At 51.5% G+C, this 11,603-nt stretch overlaps 3 protein-coding genes across 3 annotated transcripts; 1 reads left to right on the top strand and 2 right to left on the bottom strand.

The window, feature by feature from the left end:
- Positions 1–3,821: 3,821 nt before the first annotated feature.
- On the bottom strand, positions 3,822–4,385 carry MYCGRDRAFT_91909 (uncharacterized protein; the record flags this gene model as incomplete). The annotated part of the gene is made up of 3 exons (XM_003853917.1): positions 3,822–4,000; positions 4,081–4,275; positions 4,376–4,385. The coding sequence occupies 3 exons, from the start codon at positions 4,383–4,385 to the stop codon at positions 3,822–3,824; spliced, it is 384 nt and encodes a 127-aa protein (XP_003853965.1).
- A 516-nt stretch (positions 4,386–4,901) lies between these two features.
- Positions 4,902–8,375, top strand: MYCGRDRAFT_108732 (uncharacterized protein; the record flags this gene model as incomplete). Its single annotated transcript, XM_003854268.1, has 8 exons — positions 4,902–5,040; positions 5,099–5,211; positions 5,798–6,049; positions 6,111–7,044; positions 7,142–7,185; positions 7,717–7,794; positions 8,017–8,035; positions 8,356–8,375. The coding sequence occupies 8 exons, from the start codon at positions 4,902–4,904 to the stop codon at positions 8,373–8,375; spliced, it is 1,599 nt and encodes a 532-aa protein (XP_003854316.1).
- A 1,376-nt stretch (positions 8,376–9,751) lies between these two features.
- On the bottom strand, positions 9,752–11,406 carry MYCGRDRAFT_108731 (uncharacterized protein; the record flags this gene model as incomplete). Its single annotated transcript, XM_003853916.1, has 3 exons — positions 9,752–9,777; positions 10,497–11,015; positions 11,247–11,406. 3 exons carry the CDS (start codon positions 11,278–11,280, stop codon positions 9,752–9,754), a joined length of 579 nt encoding a protein of 192 aa, XP_003853964.1.
- Positions 11,407–11,603: the final 197 nt, after the last annotated feature.

The following is an 11,603-nucleotide window of genomic DNA, read 5'->3' as shown; positions in this document are numbered from 1 at the left end:
GGTCGGGGCGTAGGGGCTAGGATTAGCGATCCTTAGATAGGGCCTAGCGTAGGAGCTTAAGGGCTACGACGGTTACTAATCGCAAAAGGGGTAGGAAGAGTACCCCTAAATAGTTAGGTACCTTAAGCGTTAGCCGATATAAAGAGGTTAGAAGTTAAGCGAGGAGGAGCTTAAGAGGGGACCTAGGTCCCTATTCGGAAGAGTAGAGGTACATTAGCTAGACGAGTGTTCCGCCTAGCTTAAGGGTTGTCGCGGCGATACCTATCGTCTATAGTTAAGGGCATTCCTTAAGTAAAGTCCGGAAGCCGGAAGGACGAGGGCCTCGCGCCTAGAGACCCGCTAAATCTACTTAAAGGGTCTAAGTAAGGACGCTCTAGCCGCGAAGGAGTAGTATCTATCTCCTTATGTATAGATAAGAGACCCCTTAAGTTAGGAGAACGAGTAGTAACTAAGTCGATATCGTCTATATCGGCGAGGTTCGTCTACCTAGTAAGGAGAGGGTTAAGTAGCTAAGTAACCCTACCTAAACCGGAGTTAAATAGTCTTAGGCTAGTAGGCGGCAGGCTTAAGGGCACTTAAATAGGCTCCTCTAGGAGCGGAATCGATACCTCCGACTTAAAGTCTACCTACTCGTCCTCCGCGTCGTCGTCGCCCTCCTTAGCCTTCGGGTTTCTCTTCTTAGTCCTAGTGTTCTCCTAAAGATCGGAATTACCGGTAGAATACCGCCTATAATAGTTAGTATAGCTATAGTTAGCGCAGTAGCTAAAACATCCTCTACTATTACGACATAACTTAAATAGGCTAGCCTTAAGTTTACCGGACTTATAACCGTAGTTTCTACCTTAAGGACTACTACCTAGGGCCTAAGTAAAGAGAGATACTAAGCGCTATTGCTTATAGGCCCTAATAAGGTAACCGTCCGATTTACGCTAGTCTAAGCTACGAAGATCGCTTAGCTTAAATCCTTAGAGCCTATCGATTAGGGCATTAAGTTAAGAGATCGTAAAGGCTACTAGGAATTAACGGAGATATATAATAGGAGCATTCGATACTATAATTAAGTAATATATAACCTCCTTTATCTATATACTCGTAACCGCGATGCGGTTAGTAGCGGCGTTTAGAGTAAGAAGAACTTAGAGTCGAGCGCCGACGGAGGCGTATATAGCGGTACTATTAATGTTTCCTTAAGAGTCGAAGCGATCTAGCTTAGGGTATAAGCTACGAAGATCGGGAGATCGATTAAGTACGTTACGAGGCATCGTAGGATCCTATCCTTAAGTAGTAGTACGATTCCTTAAGCTACGTCCTTAGTTCGCGAGCTAAGGATTACGCTAAGGAATTTCGTAATTGTTACTTATAGGGGCGCGTATACCTAGTAGCTTAGACCCGAGGCTTAAGGTAGAAATGTCGAGCCTATCGCGCTAAGCGTCGTAAGCCGACTTATAGCCGGTAGCTCGCTCGTATCTAAACTTAGTATACTCTATATAGTCGCGCCGAGTTATAATATTAGGCTATATAAATAGTTTCCTTAAGGCGAACTTATCTAGTAGCTCTTAAGTAGCCGTAACGCGCGTAGATTAGTTCTTTTTGCTTAAGACCGAGCCGAAAGCTTAAGTTAATATCCGTATATCTAAGTAGCTACGCTTAACCGTCGTAATAGCGTCTTAAATAGCTTTCTTAGGAGGGAACTTAGGGGCTAGCTTTCGAGGAGACTAGCGGAGCTATTTGTCGACCTTGTCGTCCTTACTCTTATCGTCCTTCTTACGCTTATCTTTATCGCCCTTCGCTATAGCGACTATTACTTAAGGTATTATATATTAGAAAGAGGTATAGTAATCGTAGACTATATAAAGGTCTAAGGAAGAAAGGAAGGAAAGGATTACGGAAGTTAATAAAGAAGAGAGGGTTTAAAAAGAAGAATTTAGTCGCTTTTATGTCCTTAGAGGGGCGACCTACTAGTAAATTCGACTACGTACTAGTTTTGTTTGTTTTGTTTGTTTGTTCCATTTACGTCCTTTTGGAGTCGAAGACTATGTAGGACGGCCTTGCCCTAAAGGCAAAGCAGTAGATCTATTTACAATCAAATTCTTTCGGTATTCTTTAACCTTAGGGGAAAACCCCGTGCCTAAGGCAATGCTAAAGGACTTTAAACAAACGTAAGACAAAGGAAATTAAACGAGTGTTGTAGCCGGAGCTGCAGAATTTTCGCGCTAAGCTTTTGCAGAATTTTTAGCGGATCCTTCCGCTTCGCACGCACGCTGCGAATTCAAAAGAGAAAGAGGAAATGCATTGTAGTGCAAAAAGCATTATAGGAGCGACGCAGATGCGCAAGCAGCTATCCAACTCGCTGTCTTCTCTTGTCCTTAATATGCCTTTGTAGTATCGTAGTAGCAGTTCTATCTACGACAACGTAGGTTAATCGCAGAGTTGTAGTTCTACCGTACTCTAGCTCTTTAAAGTGCACTTATCCGCCGTGTAGAGGACCCGAATCTCTACGAGGAAGAAAGAGGTGCAGTTCGGTTCGGATTTTAAGGAGATGCGCGTATAGGACAGAGTAGACTGCCTCTTCTTCTTCTTCTTCTTCTTCTCGTTCGTAGCGTAGAGAGCTATTCGTTCGAATCGTGCTGTTGTTCTGTTGTAGCTTGTATTTCGAGGCGGATTTCGAGAAGGATTTCGGGCGGATTCGAGAGGTTTTTCGAGGAGGTTTCTTCCAGACTGTCTTAGTTTCCCTTCCTAAGAAGGTACTTACGACGGCCACCGCGTGAAGGTGCAGTCTGTTCGGCCGTCACTACGTACTAGTAGTTACTAGCTTAAGGCTTATAATAGTACGTAAATTAGATTATTTACCTACTAGAATTAGCTAGACGATTGCACTTAAACCCTTACCTTCCGATTAATTACGGGCCTTCTAGATTACGCTCGTTTATTCGAGATTACGCATACCTACTTAAGAGTATTAATATATAACCTAAGCCTTTACTTAAGGTTGTTACGAACGCTTAAGGTTACGCATTTACTAAAGGGGAGGATGTTCAAAAATACTAAAAACCTCCCTTAGGGTTACTTAAACCCTTAAAGCCTTAGGCACCGTTTCACTTAAGGGCTCGTTATTATTACATAACTCGCTCGTTTTAGTTAGTCTATATAGCTTGAGGGCCTTCGCCCTCATAATCAGTATCATTCTTTTTCCGCTTTTTTGATCACGTCTGATCGATCTATCTAGCAGAATGGTTGACTGACAAGTGAACAGGAAATGAATGCCGTCATGGTGGAGCGCGAAAGGAGGTTGACGACGAAGTTGGTGTGTTGAAGGGCTGGGCATGGATGGGAGAGGTGTGGAATTGCGGATTGTTTCGAATCAAAGAGCGACCGTCATTACAGTGCGATACTGAGCCTCAAATGACCCGTCAGTCGTTTCCGATTCTTCATGCTGTTCTGATCCATCACGTGTGCAAGTCGAAGTGATGAAAGGTGTAATCAGTAGCCGCTGCCTTGACGCCATGTCATCAAATGGATTCTTGGTTGGAGGGCTGGATTGACGAGGTGTCACACTCAATGAGTCTGTTACCACGCTTCGCGAATACTGCGATGAGAAAGAGTCTGATGAACGGCATGGCAAGTCTGGAGAACAGTAGCGTGCGAGAGGGCGAGCTTCATTGATTGGCCTATTGCTCAGAACAAACAGTTGACGGCCACATCCTCTTCTTCTCACGCAAACTTTCCTCCGCGTCCATTCATCCATTCATCCATCCATCCCTCCAAGCAGAAGAATAGCAAAACCAATAGCAACAGCACAGCACCTTGACGGCTCCCTTGCCTCACTCCGTCCGTCGCGAGAACATCGGATGTCGAGACCCACGTTCGGTCCCATTCGTTCGCCCATCAGAGGATCGGCGGCTGTGGCGACTTGGACCAGACGAGATGGAGTCTAGTTGCGCACGCACATGTACCCGTTGCAGTGGAAACCCTTGCAGTTGCAGTTCGGGCTCCCGAATTTCTGGATTGAGATTGCAGTCGTCTACGGATCGCAGCGTTAGCAAGGTTGGCCGCGAGCCGGGAGAGATACGATATGCCTACTGTTGCAGTTCGGGTAGGCGCGGGCTGCATCGGCATCGGCTTCGGCGGCGGGCGCGGCGAGGGCTTGGCCGGCGAAGAAGGTGGCCGCGAGGTAGACGAGCTGGATGGAGAGCTTCATCGTTGTGGATGAGATCGGTGATGTCTTGTGAATGGAGTCGAAGTTGGAGTGTGAGTGGAAGTTGTATCGAAATGGATCTGAAGTTCGATGTTGATAAAGGGAAGCAGAAGGGGTGGGAGAGGAGAGGTATACTTATCCCTCTCGCGATGCCTGGCGGCGCACATGTCGACAGCTTACAGGTGTCCATCGGAAGGAAGGCTGAGGTGAGGCACACGAGTACCGACAAGGACTTTTTTTTTGCAATTCCTTCTACGATGAAGCTTGCGCCGTCAGTCAGGGTAGTTGACACGGGCTCCGCACGATGATCTCACGATCGCAGGCCTCAGATTGCATGGAAGCCCATGGGAAGAGGCTCTCGTGTCGTCCGGACGCTCCCCGAGTGGATGTATCTCCTGATACATCCAACTTGAGAAATCAGTAAGTGCCCGCCCGTGAGGGTGTTGTATTATTGACACTTCCGTGCCAATGTAGACACAGTGGATAGAATGCACACATCGCCGGAAGTAGCGTCGCAAGCATGTAGCGGATGCAGGCATCATGTCGAGTTAGAAAGCGGGCTGCGATTGTCTTCTTTTGCCATTCCATTGCTTGATCGCCGTGTTCTGCCTATGTAAGCTCGAGCAGGTACCAACATTTGCTCAACCAGAGCTTCTGCAGGGTTGTAGTCGAGGGACAGAAACTCCTGTACGCAGGTCACGTCGTGATGACCGGAGTGGTATCCATTCCGACTCGGCCTTATATTCCTGGCATGATGAATCAGGAGGTGGACCAATCCGTCCTTGGACGTGCCGTCGTGCACAGATATCCCCTACCCTCGTCTTCCATTGTCCACTGGTGGCCAGGTGAGGCATATGTAAGCTCATTCGAGCGTCTCCTGACACTGCACTGATTCCTGTCGAGTTGGGCCGATGAGGGAGTTCCACGCGTTCAAGGGAGTCTTTCAAGGGGCAGCTTCCGCTCCGTCGAGTGAGGCGGCTTTTGGGCCTGGGGAGATGGACAGCAGCGCGCTGAACGTCTGTTGATCTCACCACATCACATCGGGGCATGCTGGTTTCGAAGGCGTCTCCATCGCTGCTCCTCCTCCCATCTCTCACGATTCCAACGACTGTCCCCTGCGTACAGTACGTGCGTCTGTCTCAAGCCAGTCAGGTTCATGTCCATGTTGGCGTTCATGTTCATTCTGGTCCGGTGAGAAGACGCGCGCCGATCCGATCAAGAATGCACCCAGCAGGCCAGGGTCAAGGTGTATCTTTCACCCCGCTTGCCATGCCAACAAAAGCAGTGAGAGTCACGTCTGACGGCACTCGCGCATCACAACAACGACGCCGTTTTGAAACTCGTGGATGCGGCGGACGGGATCTGCATTCCGCGCCAGTGAAGTATTCCGACGGTGGGTACGCTGAATAGAACTGCAGGCAATCGTGGGAGCGTCGCGTGCTTGCTCCAAAGTACCTGACCTGGTACCATTAGGTCTACCGTCCCGTCCGTCAGCTTCCATTGTCCTCTCTTCAACCTCTCAATCAGGGCACTTTCTTCAACAACACGACTCACTCACCCAAGTCGTTGGACGAACATAAGTCTTGCTTGACCTTCCACCAGGCCATGGCTCCCGACATCAACACTCTGCCGACCTCCTCCCGACCATCGCAACCCAACACGCAACCTTTATCTTCAAGCGTCTCCAGGCGTCCCTCACACAACATGCCACCACCGACAACGCCCGCTTCACAGACCCTCCCTCTGCGAAGTCCGACCATCTCTAGCAACGAGCAAAACGTGCCTCTACGCCATCCACGCCCTCTTACCGCAGCAGAGCTGTACCTGGAATGCGAGAAAGAGCAAGAAGCCGTGGTAGGTCAAGGCAGCACGGCAGGAGGTCAAGAGAAATACAAGCTAAGACGTTCATACACAGGTCAACAGACTCACGCGTGAGCTCACTGCTCTTCGAGCTCAATCTGCCTCCGTAGCGAGCAACCACTCCATCTCCTCAAACTCAACGGCTGCCTCGAACTCTCTCCTGCCCATTGATATCTCCGATCCCAATCCGACTCACCAGATGACTGGTGCCACACATCCAACACCATCCCGCCGTGATCGATCCTCTTCCTCTGCCAGCGCACGGAGCAACATCATACCCACGCCCTCCACCAGCGTAAGCTCAACACAGGGTCATGCAGGCAGCAGTCATGCCCATCAAACCACAAGCGGCATCTCCCAAGCTTCAGCAGACCGTGCAGCATCAGCTGGAATCTCTCGCCAGCCGTCTGTCACTGGTCGATCAGGTACCTCAACACCTGCACGGCGATCCATGGACTTCTCCCGCATTCAATACTCTCAGCAACGCCCGCCCATCTCTCGTGATCCTTCTCAAGGCACGCTGGCTTCCACACTGGCTCAGCCAGGAACTCCAGCTGCACTCTCACCAAATGCACCCGGCATGCAGAACTTTGCGGACACCACGGCCTACAGAACAGAGATGGAGATTGTGAAGGCGGAGAATGAAGCTCTACGCCAGCGAGTGCGTGCTTTGGAGCGGGCTTTGCAGACACGGAGGAGAGACTCAAGTCATTCTGCAGACGCCCGGGAGCCACGAGACCGAGGCGACCGCAGTGTCGGCTCCGGTGAGCACAGGGATAGCATCGGGAGAGTGCCGAGCATCACTTCTCCGCCACCTCACGGTACGGGCGCGAGCGTAGCAGCGTGGGCAGCGAATGACGGTGGAATCGGAGGTGTCGCTGGACCGCGAGAGAGGAGCGAGAGTCAGAGCACCACTGCAAGCAGTCGGAGAGGCGTCGTCGGCGTGACGGAGGACGATTTGAGAGTGGGCGAAAGTGCGAGTAGTGTTGGTGTGTCGAGAGGGCTCTAGGCGAGGTCTCCACCACTGAGGTTGCAAGGCGCTGCGAATGTCACCGAAAGTCAGGACGCGATACTGGGCTTACCAAGGCGGGTCTGGCCTTGAGACGGTCTTGTTCCTTGCACCTACGGGAGTGAGTGCCACATCGCGTCGGCGCAAAGTCGAATACCACGGTCGAGTGGCGAGAAGCATCACGTGCCTCTCGTGATGAGTCCAGCGACTCGTCCACTACACGTACGGGCAATCGAAATTCTTAGGGCAAGCAATACGGACTGACATGATCGACATGGAGGAGCCCATATCCTTCGGGTCTGACGTACCTGCCGGCGTTTGAAAATGTACAAGTCAGCCATAGTCCAGACAATGAGGATTGGACCTTTGGCCTCCCAAAATGCACTCCCGTCTCTTCTTCCTCACCGCCCTTGCCGGTCTCATTTTCTTCTCCGTCCACGTCTCCGCGGAGGGATGGAGCTGCTCCCACGAAGACTGCAGAACATGTCTCGCGGGCACGAGGTGTTACTGTACAAACTTCAAAAATTTGGGAGGATGAAGTCGTCTGATGGCCGAAGTCGGAGGATGCGGGAATGACGATGTAGATTGATGTGGTGTGAGGTGCTATTATTCAAAGCTAATGTGCCGGGCGATCAGCTATGTTACACCTCAGTGTTTGGTGGACTGGCGAGGAGGATGGTCCGATGTGAAGCGAAGTGATCGGCGCGGAGGAGCAGATGGGTTGTGCGAGGTATGGCTGGCTGGCTTGCTGCGAGAGCCTGGATTGAAGACTTCCCGAGTTGACGCAAGGCTGAGGTAAGGAAGGATTGAAGCCTTGCAGGTGCGGTCTCACTATCGCATGGACTCATACATGCTGTCACAATCGTGTCCGCTGTCCCTGGTGTCTCCTCGTTTTCCGGTCTTGATTCCCGAACATCAAAGGCTTTCCGGTCACCTACTACCTGCTTCCAAGGAACACATGATTGGATTTGGTATGCTCCATGACTGCAATTCGGAGATTCGGACGCAGCGATTCTCGCCATTCTCGGCCGTAATCTGGAACTCGACCTCATTACTCCACTCGGGAACGAACGAACAGTGTGCGCCGCGTAGGCAAAACAACAATGAGCATGGCAGAGCGGATCGAGGTGCAAAAAAGTGAAGAAAAGTTGGGCGATGCCGGATTCGAACCGGCGACCTGCTCCATTTTCTCGCAAAGGTCCACCCAACCGTCCTCGACTCTGCACTCGGTGCTCTGTCGTCCACAGCCTGAGTCCTCCCTTGGATAGATCGAAGCTGTCCTGACCGCTAGACCAATCACCCGCATTTTGAATGGACAATGGCGCTTCTCGCGAGTACATAAAGGTTTGCTATTGTGGGGTGAAGTGAGAGCAGCTGGCGCCCTTGACTCTCAATGACCGGTCGCAAATAGGGGCGAGGCGGAGGTGGGCAAGGCAAAACTTTTGCCTTGTTGCATCGTATCTCCACCACGACCAGCAGGGAGGCAAAAAGATGGACGATCAAGGTTTCGAACCTTGGCTTGCTCTGTTTCTCGCGGGACACGATTTCTCTCTCTCTTTCCCTCTTTCTCTCCCTCTCCCAACACGGTCGACTTGAGCTCAGGCTGCCCCTCGCAGCCTTCTTGCTCTTGTCTTCCTGTTCCATCGCTGTCCTAGACCGAGAAGAGCCGTCTTACCACTCGACCAATCGACCTAAGTTTTGTTTGTCGTTGGAATTGAATTTGCATAAAGATGAAGAAGCGCGAACGAGCGAGAAATCGCCGGCTTCAGGGGAACCCAAATATTTGTCCTTGAGCAACGTGGCAAAGGTAGCTGAACGATTTCCGGGTTGAACGGAAGTCTGCTCTGTGCCTCACTAGAATGAGTTGGCACATCAAATCTCTGTTACAGGTTCCGCAGCCGACCACAATCTTGGAAGGAGAAGAGCCGTCGTGCCACTCGACCAATCGTCCGATAGGAATGGGAAATCCTGCCAACATATGGAGGATCACTGTCATCAAAGGAAAGGAATCCTTGGTCATTCCGCTACGACGACTACCTTCAGCATTCACGTGGGCGTCAGAGGACCTTACAGGCCATTTGGGTATCAGACGACTAAAAAAGAAATGATGTTGTCTCACCTTCATCTTGTGCAGATCCGGCATTTCCCAAAAATCCTCGTCACACACTACGATCGATCCCGGAACTGAATTGGGAGCCTGCATCCATCACCCGCGGGAGCAAAGCGGAGGAGTCAACTGAGACTCAATGAAGCAAGCCGCCACAAAGGAGGAGCTTATTCGACCCGAGATCTGACATCGGAAAGATAAGACCCGTACTTTCACCTTCTCTAATCGCCCGCTGCTGTTTGATGAGCGCGATGATGCTACCCAACTCCCGAACTCCCGGCAAAAAGCGACTCCACCACCTGATCGAGGAACTGACAGGAACGCAAAACAAACGCCAAATCAAAAAGATAATTTGAGCTGTATCAGAATCGAACTGATGTCTTCTCCGTTTCTCTCAACGTTGCTGCCTCTCAACACGCCCAACTCCTTTTAGGGAGTGCTAGGTGCACCTAGAAATGGCGGTCTCGGCGTGGCGCATAACCGCCGGTTGGATAGAGAGGAGATATCATGACCACTGGACCAACTGCTCCTGTGTTTGATGGATGGCGAAAAAGAGTGGTGTTTATACCGCTTTGTTTGCTCAGATGACGTTGGCGACGAATGTGGCTGTGGAAAAAGGGGTAAATGGGATTTTGGCGGATATAGACTCTGCAACTTCACCTCAGGTCTTTCAGCTACACACGACGCAACGAGACGAGAGAGGGAGAAGACTGCGGATGTGCTGTTGATCTTGCTAGTCACCCGTGGCCTTTGCGTTCCAAGTTGGTCCTTGCCCCTGGATTTTGCAGCTCACATGCTTTCACTTTCAAGACGTCGTTTGAATTGACCTCCAAGACGCTGGAAATGGAGCACTGGTACTCATCGGACCACCAGCAGCGGCGTAGGCTGGCTGTCGGCTGCGATTTTCGCCGGTCGAGATGGGTGTCCAATCGTGGTATCCGAAGAGCATCATTCCATGAATGGCAAAAACAGATTTCCAAGCAGCATTCGATTCCTCACACTAGCAATATCAGCTGGTCGAAAGCTACTATACAGTCGTAGTTGAAGCTTGTGACGATTGCACAACATATAAATTCATGAGAATGGCATACGCAGGACTTTTTCCGCTGTGCTGCCTCCGTTGACCACCTTTTCCACCCCTTTCCTCTTTGTTGCCATAATTCAGACGAGACCTGCCCTGCCGTTATGTCTCCTCCCATTTTGACCGTCCGCCTCCCGGCAATGACCAGATGCACAGTGCAAGACGTGGCAGAAACGAGAGTAGCATCCACTCACTCACACCGACACCTACTTAGAGGCGTTGCGTCCCGAACGCCTGGGCTCACCAGACTCAGTGGCAGCCTTCTTGGGCTCCTTCTTCTTGGTGTCCTTCTTCGCCGCAGTCTCGCCATTAGCGCTCTTCGCCGGACGGCCCTTCTTCTTCGGCGCAGCATCGCCGTTGGCCTTGGAGGCACCATTGTCCTTCTTCTGCTTCTTTGCATCACCATCCTCTTCATCCTTCTTCTCCTCCGCAGTGTCCTCAGCCTTGCGCTTGTCACCGGTTTCAGCGTCGCCGTTCTCCTTCTTCTCGTCGTCCTTTTCATCGCTCTTCTCCGCCTCGTCCTTGGACACCGTCTTCTCGTCGCCGGGAGCTTCCTTGTGCTTGTCGCCCTCCTTGTCGACCTTGAGCTCGGAGGCTTTCTTTACGACATCGTTACCGGAGCGAGAGATCTTGACGGCCGGGTTGTCGGGCTCGGCGTTCTTGTGCACGGTGTTGCCGCGCTTGGTCTCGATTTCGACCTTGCCTTGGTCTTTGACCTCGGCCACTTCGCCGCCAGGACGGGAGCCGGACCATTGCCAGGAGACTGCGGCAAGAAACTCGGGTTAGCCAGGCGTTCGTGGGAGGAGTGAGAGGAACATGCGATGCGATGGAATGGCCGAAACAGGGAAGGCGTGGTTTCAGCGCGTGACTAAGCAGCCTCGTGAGCTCGACGCGCCGACGGTGGTCCGACGGTGAGGTGATGGCAGATGAGATCGCGAAAGCTTTCCAAAGCTCAAGGACATGTTTGCGATCGCGGTGAGAGGGAAGAGCATACCTTGGTCGCCTTCCTTGATTTCCTTGTCGGCCATTGCGGTAGAAGTCGATGGGTGGAGTAGATGTTCTTGGCGCAAGTGATCTGATGGGACGACTTTTGACGGCGCGTGAGGTTGAGCAGTAGCAATGTGGTCGCGAGGTGTAGATGATGGATGGGTTATGGGAGTGGAGTTGTGGATTGTTGGGGGAGAGAGAGAAAGAGAGGAGGAAGTGAGGAAGTGGGCGTGCGGTGCAGCTCCAATGCGCGGATGGCTGGGAGCGCAGCACGGCAACGACCGAGGAGGACTTCCGTCATCGTGGGACTTTGACCTGGGGGAGACTGGAGATCTGCAAAGCCCTCTCTCTCTCTCTTGCACCT

The sequence above is a fragment of the Zymoseptoria tritici genome, chromosome 3, assembly GCF_000219625.1.
Source record: "Zymoseptoria tritici IPO323 chromosome 3, whole genome shotgun sequence".
Taxonomy (NCBI): Eukaryota; Fungi; Ascomycota; class Dothideomycetes; order Mycosphaerellales; family Mycosphaerellaceae; genus Zymoseptoria; species Zymoseptoria tritici.
Note: the sequence above shows the minus strand (reverse complement) of the source record. Positions and strands in the feature narration are given on the sequence as shown.